The sequence below is a fragment of the Rhynchophorus ferrugineus genome, unplaced genomic scaffold (genome assembly GCF_030347505.1).
Source record: "Rhynchophorus ferrugineus isolate W39M unplaced genomic scaffold, kcgeb_rfMv2 rfM9, whole genome shotgun sequence".
Classification (NCBI taxonomy): domain Eukaryota; kingdom Metazoa; phylum Arthropoda; class Insecta; order Coleoptera; family Curculionidae; genus Rhynchophorus; species Rhynchophorus ferrugineus.
Window position 1 is genome coordinate 40422935 of NW_027472588.1, and position 19292 is coordinate 40442226.

General features: G+C 30.7%; 2 protein-coding genes across 2 annotated transcripts; both read right to left on the bottom strand.

Annotated features, from left to right (window-relative positions):
• Positions 1 to 835: 835 nt before the first annotated feature.
• LOC143202986 (venom dipeptidyl peptidase 4) lies at positions 836 to 17344 on the bottom strand. Its single transcript, XM_076415034.1, has 15 exons — positions 16696 to 17344; positions 15783 to 15939; positions 9452 to 9543; positions 8768 to 8842; positions 8663 to 8715; positions 8408 to 8604; positions 7884 to 8053; positions 7604 to 7828; positions 5519 to 5739; positions 5244 to 5460; positions 5012 to 5190; positions 3226 to 3420; positions 3005 to 3165; positions 1914 to 2125; positions 836 to 1048 (listed from the first exon to the last, which is right to left on the bottom strand). Exons 1-15 carry the CDS (start codon positions 16711 to 16713, stop codon positions 929 to 931), a joined length of 2292 nt encoding a protein of 763 aa, XP_076271149.1. The 5' UTR covers positions 16714 to 17344; the 3' UTR covers positions 836 to 928.
• A 542-nt stretch (positions 17345 to 17886) lies between these two features.
• On the bottom strand, positions 17887 to 19227 carry LOC143202988 (uncharacterized). The gene has a single exon (XM_076415037.1). It carries the CDS (start codon positions 19113 to 19115, stop codon positions 17898 to 17900), a length of 1218 nt encoding a protein of 405 aa, XP_076271152.1. The 5' UTR covers positions 19116 to 19227; the 3' UTR covers positions 17887 to 17897.
• Between the last annotated feature and the right edge of the window lie 65 nt (positions 19228 to 19292).

Sequence of the window (19292 nt, forward strand, 5' to 3'; positions counted from 1 at the left end):
GGTATTTTAAAAATATAGCCTATTAATTAAAATTTAGTGGTACAAATGATTAAATACAGATAAGTAAATATTGTGACATTGATAGTGACATTTATTCAGTATCTTTATATATAGATTAACTTCAGAGTACCTAAATTCCTTTAACAATTTGCTAATATTCTAATTAAGTATTATAAAACTTATTTTTAGGATATTTTAACGATAGGGCCTATATAGAGCATTATATTATTTTAAAAATTAAAATTTACTGGAGAATCATAACTAACTGTAAAAACTGTGACACTGACAGTGACATTTGTCCGGAAGTTTTATATAGTTTAACTTTAAGGCATCTAAGATTTTATATAAACCTTAATTTCCTGCAAAATTAATATATTTTCAGGGAATAGAAATGTATTAACCTAATATAAAGTGATTTCCCAAAATTACCCATCATCCCAATTTAAAAAAATAACTATCTTTGTTATCAGAAACATGATCAACGTTCATTTCATTCGATTATTTTTCTATAAGACATTTACAGGCATAGCCTTCTTTGATTACTGACAGTCTGAGAAACATCTCATATCATATAAAGAAATAAAAAATTGTATCCATTGTTAAATAGTATCATCAGATTCTTTAGAGTGTTCTTCCAACAAAGTAACCATATGCTACTAGAAAAATAGGGAAAATGGTAACTAGCAATTGACAATATTTTAAATAAAACAAAAGGTTTCGTTATTTTACAATAAATTGATAAAAGTCCGGACACTTTTACATCCAGTATATCAAAGAGTTTGCTTTCGATTTTCTCTTTTATATTTCCCCAGGTTAATAAATAAATAAACAACGATTAGTAACAATAATTTATTGATTAACAAGACTTAATAATAAAATACTGACACTCTTTTCACACTGGTTTTTTTTTGCTTTGTACACAGGTTCATCATTTCCTCCAGGCACTAGAGGTGGTATCCAGACCGAAAGCTCGAGCAAAGAAACTGTCAATGGTATGGTACAGGTGGCGCGATACACCACCGAGACTGTGGTTCTCATCAGGGTAACTCTATAATTAAAAAAAAAATATATGATATAAGTAATATGACATAAAACTGTATAAGCAAATATATATAATAATTGCCGGCTTGGTGGCGCAGTGGTAAAAACGACAGGACGGTTCTCCTACTGTTGCGATAGCCGCCGGTTCAAATCCTGCTGGGGCCTGGTCGTAAATTTATATTTGTGCCTGTTTAAAATTTGTGATTGTTCTAGGCAAGAGTGTAAAATCCGACAAGGAAAATGATCACAGTCACGCCAGTAACCAGGCTGGGTAAGACCGGATGTCTTCTGAAATGATTTCTAAAGTTAGTCACTCGCCAGTCGGTAGGCTTAATGCTGAGGACCGTGGTTCAGAGCCCATGTTAAACTTTAGGCCCAGTCCAGATAAACCCATAGTTGGTAAAAGGAGACTTTAAAAAAAAAAGAAAAAAAAAATAAATATATATATATATATATATAACTGTGTATTTTTTATGTTTTTAATAATATTTCAATATATATTGGAAAAAAGACACACAGGAAAAAAGTTTTGTTCCTATAAATCATATCCATCCATGAAAATAGCATCCACTGACTATCACTTGTTTCTATATCTGTAAAACTCGAAAAACAAAGAAGAACAAGAAGATCAAGTCGAAATGACTAACTACAAAGGATCTAAAAGAAATTCTTTAGAAGAGGCGGTGTTGAGTTATTCCTTTGTACTTCATATTCTATTATCATATAAAATTTTAAAAATGATGAAAGGAGCATATGCATTCCCATTTTTGTTTATTTAATCATGTCGAGCCACAATACTACATAATAATGCAGAAGAAAATGAAACATGTATTACAACTAGTGTTAAAGTAATTATGGAAAAGAATCTATACCTGCTGTCTAAAACTAATATCAGCTGCTTCTAGTGCCTTAACTAGTAACATTGTCTGTTGATAGTGAACATTGTCATCGGCATTGCCATGAATGACAAAATACAGTCTCTTCCTCAAAGCTTCCACGTTTCTTGTTATATCCGTGTTATTGTATCCCTCTAAATTATCATTGTCAGTAGGTAGACCCATGTATCTTTCCGTGTATATTGTATCTGAAATTATTTAAATTATTACCAACATCAACACCATGTAGTAAAATGTTCAAGAAGTTCCCTAAACGGAAATAAATACAGATCTCATCATTGTAGTGGTTTTCTAGGTCTGAAAAATACTCCTATGTTAGCTTAACAAACACTGTTTCCAAAAAAGCATATTGTTTGGTATGAAAAAAGCCAGAAGTCAGAGAAAGCTAAGTTAGTTGGCTGTGGAAACATTTCAGATTTTAAATAGTTGTTTTTGGCAATGGTCACTAGTTTTTAACAAATTTTTGCACTCATATTAATTAATATGTTGACATAGTTTATATAGTCACCATTTTACAGCCCTGTATAAAGTCAATACAGTGACCATTATGATTTTTATTGGTAGCTTGTGTTTTATTTACGAAGAACCCCGTTCATATATAGCAGAAGATAGTTTGGAAATGTTGGGCATAGTGACTGGGATTAAAATTGAATCATTTAAACCTTATTGTTTTGTTTTTTTTTTTCCTTTTTAGATCATAGATTTCCTTGTCCTTATTGTTTTGTATCTGGTACTTGTGTAATGATTCTCCCTCTGATGATGTCTCTATTTTGCCTTATATTTGTTGCTTGTTTTAGCTATCATATATCTCTTGATTCTTTAAAGCACAGCTAATAATTCCTTACGTAGATATAGATAGTATACATAGATAATATATTCAGGATGTAGGAAATGATACCGATTGTTTAACCATTTCCTTGGAATGATTCTAAAGGTTTAAACGTTTTGTATTCATTTTGATTTTGAATGGAAATGGAATTTTGGATATATTCTTGTGGACGATGAGATGTATTAAAATGACGTTAAATCTCGCGAACTTAATGAAGAACTTGGTTAATATATTTTACCATAATATATGAAGCTGGTGACCGGAGCAACTGATAGGGCAAACTTGAAAACGTGCCCTTTATCTTTCACCAAGGCCCAGGTCGAGGCGAATCCACCATAACTCCAACCCCATATCCCGGTATTGTCCTTATCAATAAATGGATAATGATCTTGGAGATACCTGAAACGTTCAGATTATATATTAATACGACAAATATAATTAATTCGGTCGTAAGCTCACTTAGTAACTGTTATTTGATCTTCTATCTCAACGGTTCCCAATTTCCGATAGATCTGGAACATCTTGTTCTGTCCATCACGTCCGCTTCCCCTGCTGTCAATCAATATATAGATGTACTCCCTACTCGTTACCAGGTAATTTTGAAGACGTACGGAAAAAGCGTCGTTTATTTGATTGGAATTGGGGCCGGCGTATCTACAAACAATCAAAATTAACTAACTCATACTATATCCTCGACTTTTTCCTTTATTTTTATCGATTCAAAAACACTACTCAGATGATGTTCAGAAGCTTTATCGATAAAAAAATTGATGAAGGTCTGATTTTTCCAGTTATCTTTGAGTGTTACTCTTGACAGTTCGTTATAATGGGTTGGCCAAAAAGTTACTTCGTTTTTTTTAGTTCATGTTTTCCAAAACGAATTTATTCACAAAAATTTATTTATAAACACCAAACCATAATATATATTTTGATCGATGACTATAACTGTATCATTGCAGAAAGATGTGTCTGAACCAAGGTCCATTTAAGGTCAGCTTTGCACCATGAGAAACATTTTCAGAGACTCCACCAAATGGAGCAAAATGCGGGCTATACGGTGAATGGATCAAACATTGGATCGATTTTGTCGGGCCCCTAAACATGGGTGTGGTTTAACGTTATCGTGATGAATCTTTAGTCTTACTTATCCGGATCTTTAGTCTTATTTAAGTGATTAAAAAGAGTTTTATAATGAAATATCTCAGCCTACCTTGATATTTTTAAACGTTTTACATGGAAATTTTCAGAGAGAAGACGAGCAACGTTATATACAGTTCATAATTCTGCGCTCTATGAAACACTTTTTGTCTTCAAAAAATAAGTGTTAACGGTAATAAATGTCAGAGAAATCAAAGGATTCATATTCCGGGAATATTTGTATTAAAGCTTCAACATTCAATTCAACTTAATTAAGTAGTTTTTTCAAGAACAAGGATTAAGAATAATTTGCTACAAGTTAGGTTAGGTCCGAATTATAATGATGCTGAATATTTCACAGGAAATATAATGAAACAATTGTATTATCCATATTCGCAATCCTTTGGCGTTTCAAAAGCAGGCTTGGAGATAGGCATTAACCTAAACGAGTGTTAGTCGAGAGACGCTAAGTTTGATGAGTATACTGGGTGTGCGTAAACTTCTGATCCAAAATTACAAAAGTGTATCTTCCACAGAACTTACAATATTGCATACTTCTATACAAGCGTTTAAAGGAAATTTTAAAGGACAAATATTATAAACCTTTAAAATTAAATATTAAATCCACCCGAGCCTTAAAAATTAATTTTATGGCACTTAATGTTTATTAAACAACACATTTCTATATATTTTATTATTTATATTATATTTTTGAAGAAATATCGAAAAATATTGGTCAAAAAAATATATCGATATATCTAAATATCGATATTTTTCGACATCCCTAATTAAATTGAGCATCAACATTGAATTTGCAAATAATTTACATACTTGATACTGATAAAAATTAATTCACGGTCCTAAAATCATCTATATATGTATAAATGAATTGTTCTTCGTTAGTCCCGCTAAAACTGGAGAACTGTAGGACCGATTTGGCTAATTTTGGTTTTAAAATCTATGTGGAAGCCTAGAGAAGGTTTATATGATACGAGGATATTGAATAATTGCGAGGAAAACCGTGAAAACAACAATTTTGTTTTGCCTCGCGAAGTGTCATCGATAGTTTGGATGTCACAACATACAGTCGAATAAAAATATAACTTACACGTTAACTACGGCAGGATATTTTTTCTTCTCATCGAAAGCGGGAGGCAACAGCAACCTGACCCTGGCGGTGAACTGATTGCTAACCGGAACTAGCAGGTCTCTTTGGACAAACTTCAATTTGTACTTCAGCTTCTCCCTGATCAGCTCGTTATCTATCCATAATAGGGCATCGCTTTCCTAGAGGAAAAAATCGCAGAACTAACAGATAATAGATTGAAACCGTTACTTACATCCTTTAGGTTCTGAATCACGACGTATGTTGGATTAGGTCCGGTGCATATTTTGGCAAAATAACTGTACGACAAACTGAACTCGGCTGATGCGTATTTGCAGTATTCCCCATCGACTTCGAACGTGCAGGTTAAGCAAGTCTCCTCGTCTGTGACCGTGTTCACCGCGTAAATATGTTGCTGCGACGGGGTGTTATTAACAGAGGCACCAAAGTAACTGGAAACATGGTTATATCAGGTGATGGAAGACGATAAACAGCGGGTGGAGATTTTACACTAGATTATTGACTTGGTCCCATCCATAAACGGTACTGACTACACGTCTTCCGTTGGTGAGACGTTTCTGGGTACCAGTGGCAACATCGCTTAGTACGAGGTGATCGAAATAATCATCGCCAACAGGTTGCGGCAATATCTCGATTCTTTTCTTGCCATCGGAGTTATAGACTGGTAGTTTTGGAGAGAGCCATCCTCCTTCTTGCTTGTAGGAGATTTCCTTCAATATATATTAATTGTGCATACAAATTGACTGATGACTTATAAAATCAGAATATACACATTTTAACATAACCAAACACGTATGGCCTGTCCAAGAAAACAACCAACGCGTCGCAGTTTTGAAACCTCTAATTGATATCACTAATACTTTCAAGAATTTTGAAGATATTTGGCAACATGGCCCATCAATAGTATATTCAAAGTAACAGTGAACTCATGTTATCAAGATGTATAATATATCGCCTATTGCCGATTGCAAATTCGTTTTAATATCAAACAATATTTTCCTTCTCATTTTATTCCAGTTAAAAAGAGATAAAATGCTGTCTGGTGCGTTCGAACATGTAGCCGAATCAACCTGCAAAGGTCGTTCGATTTTCAATGTCTGTAAAATTATTCAAAACCTTAGTGATAATAGTTTACAAACCGGCAGATGTTTTAGCCCTTTGCTTGCTTTGATAAATTTCAAATAGCTGCTTAACATTTTTGATTACTCTGGTTGGAAATGTCCAAAATGGTAATTAAGAACTTCGACCAGGACCGTTCTTACCAGTAAAATGGGTTTCTTATTAAAAGGTTCTTGATGTTTCTTCAAATATATTATAGATGCCATTTGTACCATTAAACTTATTAAAATTCGAACTTGAATTTTAAAGGGATATTTTAGGTTAATGTATGAATCCACGAAAATATATTTTCAATATAATATATTCTTGAGATATACATACAATTTGCAAGAACTGGCAACGTGACAAAATCAAATTTTAGTACGCAAGCCGGGCGTCCCTATAAGTACAATTCTGGAAAATTGAATTCATTACATCAGTTATTTACAGTGATGCAGAATAGTTATCATCGTATAAAGAATTAAGCTCGATACACTGTCCAAACAGTAAATTATGAAAAATAATGGCACGAAATTTAAATTGTTATTTGGCATAAATTCTTCAAGTTTCTGGAAACAAGTGTTCAGATTACAAAATGTTCCGAAGAAGGTTATTATGTTCAGCAATTGCAAGTTTCCAATAAAAACATCAGATGGTTGTGACAACACTTAGTGTCGACATCTATAACTCCATAGGCCACCACATATACACCCACGCGGAAATCTACAATTGGCAATGCGCGAGGATTGCCGCACAATCAAATGCGTCAGATTCTGGAGATCAATCAAGATCCATCCAACCAAAACCCAAACAATAGTTTTCTATTCGAGGACGATTTCCAACGATTCCAACGGACCAGTAACGGTGCTCATCACACCAATCGCGTAATTTGTAGGCAAAATCACCACTCCGCTACACCCAAAACGTCGCTATACAAAACTATTATCAGTCCTAAGGTCATCTCAGCAGGATAGCTAATTTCTTTGCGGCAGGTAAGACAAAATGTCACACTGCGCATGATCCTGAAGACCCCCTAGTTCAACAAAAACACGCTAATCTATAGGGAAGCCTCCTGCAAGATTTATTCCAAAACAAGACACCTAAAAGGACACTTGTATGTGTGAGCGTCCATATAATTTGCTTCCAAGGAATAGTAATGAGTGTTTAAACATAATAGAACAAAATATATCCCTACATTAGTAATGCTAAGACCAAAACTATAAGCAGAAACCCTTGTATCAGGATCTATTAATTCTTATTAATGGGAAACATCTAAAATTAAAGAATTTTTTCAACTCATTATTTACTTATTATCCGAAATTAGCAACGAAAAATATTTTTAATATCTTATCGTTTCAATTTCATTCTAAATAGAGGACTTTTTATCAAGAAGGCGTTTCAATTTTTTTGTCTAAATATTTTATATAAAAACAAAATATGCAACCTATTTAAGATAGTAATAACGTCAAGTCATACCTCTACACAGGCAGATCCTAATCTACATCTCGAAACAAAGGACTTGTTCTGAATGCGATTTGTCGAAATTGTGACCACTTCAGATTCGGACACCCATGATAAGTCGTACAAGATATAGTCGTTCTCGTACGGATTCTTCACGGAGATGGGGAAGCTCAATAAGGTTGTGATTCCCGTCTCAATATTGTAAACATAAACGTCCACTAGAGGATTAGGTGTTCCAACCTGTCAGAACAATAAAATCAGCAACAAATAAAAAACATAACAACTATCCGGTTACCTTGGGATAAGATATTTGCGCAAGAGTCGGATACTGATCGACCAAATCGCCTGGCGATCCGTATAAAAAGTAGAAGAATTTTTCAACACTGGTGTCATTAAATTTGGCGTAGGCCAAGTTTTTTCCGTCTGGAGAAAACCACAATGCTGTACCAGAACCTAATACCTCCTCTACAAAAAAAAAGAGTTACAAAAATACAAGGAATAAAATATCAAATTAAATCCAACCAAAGAATGATTTATGTTATTAATAATTTAAAACTCTATTTATACAAAACAACAAAACTAAAAAAGTATTAAAGGTATACAATACGTATTTTTCCAAACATTTCTTACTCTACTGATGGTTTGTGGCAATTTATATTCATTATACTTTCTAAAAACATGTATAGGTGGCACTAGTACATGTTAGAGAAGTCATAAGATGCCATAATGACCGTTAAATTGACAATTCTAAGTACTACTCTAAGTTTACACACTATTAAATTAACTATAATATATTTTAAAATATTTCATCTCACCTACCTTCGTAAACCCAATCGGGTACACCATTATATATAACACCAGGGATGCCGTCAGCGGTAATAACTACAGGTAAAGCTCCATCCGCTATACTTTTTAAATAATATATATTATTGTCGCAGACGTAAATGATGCCATGACCCGTATTATCAAACTGTGCGAGTTGAACGGGCCGTTTCGCGTTCAGGTCAAAGTACACCCTATAAAAGGATAGAAAATTTCTGGAAAACTCATCAGCAATTTGCGCGGACGTCTTACCCGGCCGCTATATCATAAACACTGCAAATAACTGTGGTAGAGTGACGGAACACCTAGAACCCAACGTTAGACAACCAGTAAAACAGTTAGCTTAAGGGGTCTTACCGAAGAAGCGTTATATTTAATTAAGACATAATTCTGGTCGGGCGAAAACGAAACCGTACCTCCTGGATAAGGATCCTATAAAATAAAATTAACGAATTTAACATGTATCAGGGCACTGATGTCAGTTAACAGTTAACTTTTAATGGGCTGTCTCAAAAATTTGACAATTTACTGCCGATAAATGTATACACGCTTAAAAAGTAGATTTCTCTTTATCTGATTTAGGTTAGTGGACGTTTTTGATTAATTTATATTATTTTTATTGAGAAATTATTCTTTTTAAGGCATTGTAAATATATTAGGAAGCTATTATTTTAGAAATATAATGTTTGTTTCAGAACTATTTGTAGGAAGTCATTTTGTTGTAGTTGTGGTCGGAAGTTCCAGTCTGTGAAGGTTATAAAAGATTTGTTTCTCCAAGGAACTGGTAACATAGCAAAACAAAATTTTAGTGCGCAGGCCAGGCGTCCCTATGAATGAACTCTTTTCAGTGTTTGCGCGAATGTAAATCTTAAAATAGAAAGTGGAAACTTTTGCGACAGACCCCGTATATTAACTCCAGCTTAATTACGTATTAAATTAAGAGGTACGAGTCGAGAACTGTAATGAGTGAATCGATCCGTGGTAATTAAGTCGGCCAGCAATCCGCCGAAACCGGTAAAAACCTTTTTTTGCTTTACTCACCAGAAAAGAGCCGTCCAAAAAAAGTTGCGAAGATTTCCTGGTGACGTCAAACGTGTAAAAATCACCGGATTTTTTGTAGATGAACGTCGTGTCTGAAACAGAAATATAAACATATGTTGTTTGTTAACGTAAACACCAATCGCTGGTTTTAATTGAGCGTAATACAAAACGAGTTATCGGGAATTAAAAGTCTGATATGTTAGGGATGCCGAAAAAATATCGATATTTTTTAGCTGGTATTTTTTTCAAAAAGACATCGATAATATCGAACTAAGTGGAATTGAAATATCAATGTTAAAAATTCAGGGTTTTTGGAGTAGAGTATCGAACTTTTATTTTGAGGTTTCTCTCCTCTGGTCATCAACTTTTTGGTGAATTATATATCGATATTAGGAAAAATGGTTCTTAATATCGATATTTTAATTTGAAGCTCAAAGTTTAACATTTTTTTTAGAAATAACGATAGTGTTAAAAAAAGTATGAATATTATTTAAAATATCGATATATCGATATTTTTCTCCGCGGTCGACATCCCTAATATCGATATTTTTCGATATTTCTTTAGAAGAAAATATCGATAGTTGAAAAGAAGAATATCGAACTTTTTTGGTCGATATTTTTAGATTCTTTTTAAATATCGATAGCTGTAAAAGAGAGTATCGAACTTTGAATTTAAAAACAAAAATATATATTGATATTTAAAAAGATATATTGATATTTTTTTGGTCAATATTTTTCGATAATTTTTTGAAAAAAAAAATTGATAGTAGTAAAAGTGTATCGCACTTTCTGGTTGAAATGAAAATATCGATATTAAAAATATAAGGTTCTTGAAATAGAGCACCGAACTTAAATTTTGAGATATATCTCTGGTCATTAACACTTTTATAATGAAAAGTATATATCGATATTAAAAAAAATGGTTCTTTATATCGATATTTTAATTTGAAGCTCAAATTTTGATACTTTATTTTACAACTGGCCATACAAATAATTTTGAGTAGAAAGTTAGGGTTGGTATGAAGAAATATCGATAGTGTTAAAAAGAAGTATGAATATTATTTAAAATATCGATATATCGATATTTTTCTCCGCGGTCGACATCCCTAATATCGATATTTTTCGATATTTCTTTACAGAAAATATCGATAGTTGAAAAGAAGAATATCGAACTTCGATATTTCTTTTTAAATTAAAAGAGAGTATCGAACTTTGAATTTAAATATTGATATTTTTTTGATCAATATTTTTCGATAATTTTTTGAAAAAAAATATTGATAGTAGTAAAAGAGCATCGAACTTTCGGATTCATATGAAAATATCGATATTAAAAATATAAGGTTTTTGAAATAAGAGTATCGAACTTAAATTTTGAGATATATCTCTGGTCATTAACACTTTTTATAATGAAAAGTATATATCGATATTAAAAAAAATGGTTCTTTATATCGATGAAAATTCAAATGAAAATTTGAAGCTCAAATTTTGACACTTTCTTTTCCAACTGGCCATACAAATAATTTTGAGTAGAAAGTTAGGGTTAATATGAAGAAATATCGATAGTGTTAAAAAAAAGTATGAATATTATTTAAAATATCGATATTTTTCTCCGCGGTCGACATCCCTAATATCGATATTTTTCAATATTTCTTTAGAAGTATCGATAGTTGAAAAGAAGAATATCGAACTTTGAATTTCAAATTAAAAGTATATATCGATATTTAAAACATAAATCTATATTTTTTGGTTGATATTTTTAGATTTTATTTAAATATCGATAGCTCTAAAAGAGAGTATCGAACTTTAAATTTAATAATATCGATATTTAATAGTATCTTTAAATTACTAATATCGATATTTTCCAATATTTCTTTAGAAGAAAATATCGATAGTTATAAAGGAGAAAAGTTATAAAGATTAAGAGTACATATTGATATTTAAAAATATATATCAATATTTTCCTAGTCAATATTTTTCTGTTTTTTTTTTGTATATCGATTATTGTAAAAGAAAGTATCGTTATTTGTGTTTCAAATCAAATATCGATACTAAAAATCAACGATTCTGTTGTGAAAATTATGTAACGATTTTATCAAAAATGTTGATATATTTTTGGGCTAATATTTTTGTTATCGTAAAAGTTGAGAGATTATCGAACTTTGAGTTTGAAATGAAAATATCGATATTAAAAAGATAGGGTTTTTGAAGTATATTACCATACTTTTGTTTTGAGACTTCCTCCCTCTGGCCATCAAAGATATGTCGATATTCTATATATACAAAAAGGTTAAAGAATACATCGATAGTTGTAAAAGAGTATCGAAATTTCTGGTTGAAATTATAATATCGATATTAAAAATATAAGGTTTCTGAAATAGAGTATAGAATTTTTGTTTCGAAATTTCTCCCCTCTGGTCATCAAACATTTTTCTGGTGAAAAGTTATAAAAGGGAGTATCGATCTTTGAGTCTTAATTAAAATATCTATATTAATAACCTAGAGTTTTTGAAAAGTATCAACCTTTCATTATGACATTTCTCCCTCTGGCCATAAAAATAGAGTGAAAAAATAGAAGAGCGAAATGAAGGAGTGAAAAAAATATCGATAATGCTAAAAAGAGGTATCGATAATTCTTAAAATATCGATATATCCGCGGCCAACATCCCTAATTAATTCGTTTGTTTTTAAATCGACAGTTTAATGATCTCGCGACGTTTAATTCTATTTATGGTTTCGAGTCAGAATCAAGAATATCATCCAATCAATCGACAGAAATTAGAGAAAACTGATTCATAATGGATAATGAGGAATATGGGTTTTCATATTTCTTTTTAATTGTGTTCTCTCTCAGAAATTCCGTCACGGCCATACTGATAATTGACGCAATATGTAAATAATATTTTTTAAATTTTATAAAATATATTTTATTATCATTTTGCAACGAGTGCTATATGAGAATAAATAACTGTGTTTTCCAATAACTAACCTAGAGAATGATTCAACATAAAAAAAACAAGGAAATAATTATGTATTAATACAAACAATATTTTTTTGTTATACGTGAGTGTAGACATATATCAGATCACGCGTCAACAATTTAACAAATGAAATTAATACAAATCTGTTAACCTTTTAAAAGTTGACATTTTTTTCTTATGGTCGTTGCTTATAGCCGGTTTTCTGTGTTTCGTGTTGTTGACATTTGTTTGGTAACTATGTCCTTGAGAGTAAAGCACAAACAGTCGTATAATTTTGCCATCCGTATCTGAACTATTACAAAATACGCGATTTCAATAGAAACTTATCATCGGCCGGTGAATTAGTTGTGACATATATATCGTTCTTTAATCGGAAGACTTGAACAAGATCTTTTTTATATCGCCATTTATGTGTTAAGACCAGGAATTAATTGAATCAATGCCATCTGTTTTGTAGATCATAAGACATATGTCAAATTTGATCATTTACATGCTTATCTGTCCTAATTTACATTTAAGCCGAAGTACTAACCAAGGAAATACGAATAAATCTAAACCCAAATCATGTACCTACACAATGGAGATTTCCAGTAAACCATAACTAGAACTTTTGTTCAGAAATGTTGGAAGGAATCAGGATACCGCAGCCTAGCAAATTGATGATGAAGTCAGATTATGCAGACCCATAGAAATAGTAACACTTACACGATAAATTATAATAAAACTTATTATAAAAAACCAAAATGTACTCATTTTTTGAAAATACACGTTTCATTGAATAACTTAAAATTTAAATGTTGCATAAAAATTATAATACTACCATCGGATTCAACATAAAATTCCTTATAATGCCTGTGAATTTCATTAACTTGTCACTACTTGTATGGAAATTATATCAAAAATATTGAAAATGGCAAAAAATCACGAATTTTCATGACTATATATATGGAAAAAGTGCCAAAATTTTTTACCTCTCAGGTAAAAATAAAACTCTCGAAATATATGTATTTTTCAGTGATAAAAACGAAAATCCACGTTAAATTGCTTTAGAGTTTATATTTTTTAAGTTATTGGACATAAACCAAAATGTACTAATTTTTTGAAAATACACTTTTCATTGAATAACTTAAAAATTAAATGTTGCATAAAAATTATAATACTACCATCGGATTCAACATAAAATTCCTTATAATGCCTGTGAATTTCATTAACTTGTCACTACTTGTACGGAAATTACATCAAAAATATTGAAAATGGCAAAAAATCACGAATTTTCATGACTATATATATGGAAAAAATGCCAAATTTTTTTACCTCTCAGATAAAAATAAAACTCTCGAAATATATGTATTTTTCAGTGATAAAAACGAAAATCCACGTTAAATTGCTTTAGACTTTATAATTTTTAAGTTATTGGACATAAACGAAAATGTACACATTTTTTGAAAATACACTTTTCATTGAATAACTTAAAAATTAAATGACGCATAAAAATTATAATACTACCATCGGATTCAACATAAAATTCCTTATAATGCCTGTGAATTTCATTAACTTGTCACTACTTGTATGGAAATTATATCAAAAATATTGAAAATGGCAAAAAATCGCGAATTTTCTTGACTATATATATGGAAAAAGTGCCAACATTTTTTACCTCTCAGATAAACATAAAACTCTCGAAATATATGTATTTTTCAGTGATAAAAACGAAAATCCACGTCAAATTGCTTTAGAGTTTATAATTTTTAAGTTATTGGACATAAACCAAAATGTACTCATTTTTTGAAAATACACTTTTCATTGAATAACTTAAAAATTAAATGTTGCATAAAAATTATAATACTACCATCGGATTCAACATACAATTCATTATAATGCCTGTGAATTTCATTAACTTGTCACTACTTGTATGGAAATTACATCAAAAATATTGAAAATGGCAAAAAATCGCGAATTTTCTTGACTATATATATGGAAAAAGTGCCAACATTTTTTACCTCTCAGATAAAAATAAAACTCTGGAAATATATGTATTTTACGGTAATAAAAACGAAAATCCATGTTAAATTGCTTTAAAATTTATAATTTTTAAGATATTGGACATAAACCAAAAGTTACTAATTTTTTGAAAATACACTTTTCATTGAATAACTTAAAAACTAAATGTTGCATAAAAATTGCAATACTGCCATCGGATTCAACATAAAATTCTTTATAATTCGTGTGAATTTCATTAACTTGTCATTACTTGCATGGATGCCATGATTATTTTATGGCTGCCAGAAAAAATATATTTAAAAAAGTGTTCCATGTTTTATTTTAAATGACAATGACAGTTCAAAATAAAACAATTATGGCTAGTGACCAATGGCAACCAACATATATTTTATTATATATATTATATTTAATAACTATTTAATAATATTTAATATATTAACGAACTAAACCCCAAATTGTCATGAAATTCTGACAGTTGACATTTGAAGATTAGGATGTGTTGTCATTTATATGACAGGAGTGTTAATTTTAAGTCATGTGTTAATATCAATATTTATAAAGGTAAAAAATATAAAATTACATACATTTTCTTAATGAACAGTAAATAAATCTAAATAAGGTTTGTTTGGTTAGCCTTTCATTAATATTATAAGAAAAATGTACCTCAGTCATATTTAGGCCCCAATCAGGAACTAATTATTCGACAGTTGTTTCTAATGGCACACTCAAAAGTATATTATCAATTTTACCAATACCAGGTAGGTTTTGTGGGTGAACATGATATCCGAACATTTATTTTTTAAAAAATGAATCACAGTAATATGCACCAAATACAGTTACAAGGAAAGGTATTCAACAATGAAACCAGGCCTCACCCATCGTAGTTGGCGACCTTGCCACTACTTGTATTCGTATTTTAATGATATATCTGCATATAACGATCATTTAAAAAATCCAGCTAGGATTATCAGATCGACCGCTTTGGGCGAAATAAAACTACACGAAATACCAGATCCGTATAATCGATAAGTGGAAATGTGAAGGGCATTCGAAAACGCGGTGGGTGGATTTCACACAATCCGAATTCGGCGCCCTCCGTCTTCGTCATTAATTTGAGCAAATTTTCAACAAGTGATGACGTTATCAAAGGACCAGATTCGTAATGGCTATTTATAAAACAAACAGCAGTTGTAACTGTTATTTTTTTAATTTAACATATATGCGTCTATCATCTCAGCAACACATTCTGATCACCATTAATTTGATAATGATGATAACCCATATCCTCACATAACTCTTAGCTATAAACTCTCATTTTTAAATCATATACGTATATGTTTGTATACACGTACCTGTCAACCAAGAACCGTTCCAACCCCTGCTACCAAAGGTACCGTTTAAAAACTCATCCAATGTAAAAGGACTTTTATCCTCGGCATTTCCCGGTACCATGTCCTCTTTCAAGACAGTTCTAGCAGTAATACAAGTACAAAGTAATCCTGTTAAAAACTAAAAATAACAGCATAATAACAACATGCTTAAAAAACCTATTAAATAAGAACAGCAACAGCATACATTCAAAAAATCTATAAATATCAATAATTATATCTTTTAATATCCTTTAAGACTATAAATACATAATCCTATAATAAATTATCACTTAAATTATGGGGATAATCACAATTAATTTATCAAAATCTAGTATTAACAAGTATAAAAATAATTCATAATCCTACAATAAATTATCACTTAAATTATGGGGATAATCACAATAAAATTATCAAATTCCAATATTAACATGTATTAAAATACTGATGGACTTAAATGACTTGGACATGACAAGGAAAAGGTTGAATAAAGTCATTAACTTGCTTCTTTACTATATAAAAAAACAGTTTCATTCATAACTAAAGCAGTATAATCGAAATATGATTAAAAATTACTACAAACTATTATTTCAATAATAACCATTAGCGTTATTTTATTGGAAATGAAATTAATAAATAGTAACATTTCAAAAAATCAGTTTGTAAGCTTTTAGAACGTTCAATTAGAGCGCTATTTAAGAAAAAAATTACCCTAAGTGCCTACTTATGTTGAAAAAAAAAACGTAATTCTATTTTTTCCAATTTCAATAAAATATTTCTTGAAGTGCATTTACGCAACTGATTGTGTTTCAATATTAAGACTGTTCCTACCATAAATACGTCAATGGAAATTTCATTCATAACTAAACAAAACAATTGGGGAAAAAATCACACTTACCAAGTGTACAGACCACATCTTGTTTATATATTTACACAGTAATTTATTCACGATTTCCTAGTAAAGTTAGCGCACCAGAAAAAAAATTTAACTATCGCAAACTTTTTCAAATATACATTAACCGTTTATCGAACACTACTTCACTTAATTCACAGTAGGAACCACTATCACTGATACAATATCTTCCTAATAATTCAAAGTTAAACCGACCGATATCTTTATGTGATTTTCATGAATTAAGATAAACTTTTATTTAAGCATCCTCAGTTTCGGCTGTGTGTCAATAAACAGCTCAATGTAAAATCGCAGAGCAAATAGAAAACGTCGAGATTAGGAAGATAAAAATTAGAACGTATTTTATTTTAAAACTTTAGTTGATCCTAAATCGATCCCGTTATTATATTTTTTTCAGAATATTATGAAACTTTATCGGAAACAATATTGGTAGTCTTAATATGTAAAAAGCGTTACTACACTATTAGGAAAAAGAGAAAAACCTATTTGGTACATGGTCGAGACAACTGGATCATAAAGCAAACGGTTTACTGTCTTTAAAATACTCAAAGATTATAATTCACAGTGCGCGCAGTCCAACCACAAATTTACAAAATATACATGTCTGGGTCTTTTTAAGATCAAGGTTGTCATAAATCGTGTGACCATGTAAAAAAAATTTTGCAATTAGCCTTTTCACAGATGCATAACTTGTAAAAATAACTCAAAATTCCAATACTGATACCATTCGAAATGCCAATTTCAAATAAATATTAAACATTTTAAATTATTAAAATGCAAAATAATCTACTGTGAATAAAGGCAACGTTAATAAATCCAGAATTTTATCATTAAGGGATAATATTTTAATTTGGACAAAAAATTACACGTCAGGAAAAGAAGAAAGGCAATACATAACCTATGGTCATTCTAAGTTTTGTAGGAATATTAATTTTCTTTAAAAATTATGATGATTAAAAGAATTATTGAATATTTTAATTGGCATAATCAATATTACTTTGTAATAAATAAAGTTATAATTAAAATACAAGTTATAAAGTTAATTAATAAATTTATTATAGTTAAAATATCCTGAACTAAATTGAATGTATATGATTTCTATATATATATCACCTACTAGATAGTGTTAACTTAAACCAAAAACTGTGGAAATCAAAAAAATAGAAAAAACATCTGTTAAAATAACATCACACTTTATTTAAGTTTTCTGTACACTCTGATATCTGACAGGTTTTTTGATGCTCCTTTAAGGCTGCATAAGAGATAAACAGATTCTTGCATGTCGAACAATATACCTTAAAATGTCTTTTCAGATGGGTCTTTAGTGCTGATCCCTGAACAAAACCTTTTTGACAAAACTGACAAACAAAAGGTTTTTCACCAGTGTGTATACGTTGATGTGCTGTGAGGTCACCTGATTGGGCAAAACTTTTGCAACATGTATTGCACTGGTAAGGTTTTTCCCCTGTATGAGTTCTCATATGCACTGTCAAATGGCTGGAACGCCTAAAAGGTTTATCACAAATTGGACACGTATATGGTTTCGCCCCAGTGTGAACTCTCATGTGAATATTTAGATCACAGGTTGTATAAAATGTACTTGGACATAATGAACATTCAAATGGTTTTTTTCCTGAATGACATATCATGTGTCGATTTAACAGAAATTTTGTAGTACACTCCTTTCCACAAACTGAACAAATAAATATATTAGATTTTAACTGTTTTTCCTGGTTTGACTTTAAATTTAAATGGTTTTTAACATGTTGTTTTAGTAAAATTAATTGCATGAAAGCCTTTCCACATTTACTACATGTAAAATTATTTTGCTCTTCATTTACCACAGTTTCAGGTTTATCTGCTTGTTCACTATGACTTGTAGTTATGTGAAGCTGTAGCTGAAGTATATCACTAAATGTTTCTGGACATGTTTCACAAACTATAGGTTTACTTGTAGATAAAGTATCTTCTTGCTCATTGTTTGTGGTAACATCCCCTGGTAGGTCGACTACACTATCTGCACTGATATCCCTACAACTGCCTTCTAGGTTGTAATTTTGTTCAGATAGAATGACTAAATCACTGTTAAGTTCATTTTTATCATCATAGTTGCTTTCAGGACTGTGTGCTGATTTTTTAACATTATTTTCTTCATATAAAGAGTGAACTACTTTATATGATTCAATACACATTTCCCGAAATTGATTACTTTCATTCAGTCTGGTAACACAGGCTTCACAGATTACTATAACATTTTCCTTTATTTCTATTGAGGTAAACATGTAGAACATTTTAACAAATTCATTATACTCCTCATGATTACCCGGTACACAAATAAGATTGTTATTAGATAAACAAGTGAAACAAACTTCATGTACGTTTAGTACAATATTATTGCCTTCCATTATTAGATTGTTGTTTTACTTAAACATGGCTATTATAATTTTTAAGTTTGTCCACAAAATATTGAGAATTCCTCTGTGTTTATGAGTTTGTCATTTAACCTATAAAAGAATGAAACATAAACATTATCTTCTTTTTAAAAATGATCCCAAAAATACGTGACATTTATGATATAAAAA

Excerpts from the sequence above, each read along its gene's own strand:
- LOC143202986 (XM_076415034.1), bottom strand. Across the intron at positions 8,843-9,451 it reads TTTTGGACGGCTCTTTTCTG|GATCCTTATCCAGGAGGTAC; the intron begins GTGAGTAAAGCA and ends TTTATTTTATAG. Across the intron at positions 8,054-8,407 it reads ACCCGATTGGGTTTACGAAG|AGGAGGTATTAGGTTCTGGT; the intron begins GTAGGTGAGATG and ends TTTTTTTTGTAG.
- LOC143202988 (XM_076415037.1), bottom strand. The coding sequence starts at position 19,115 with ATGGAAGGCAATAATATTGTACTAAACGTACATGAAGTTTGTTTCACT.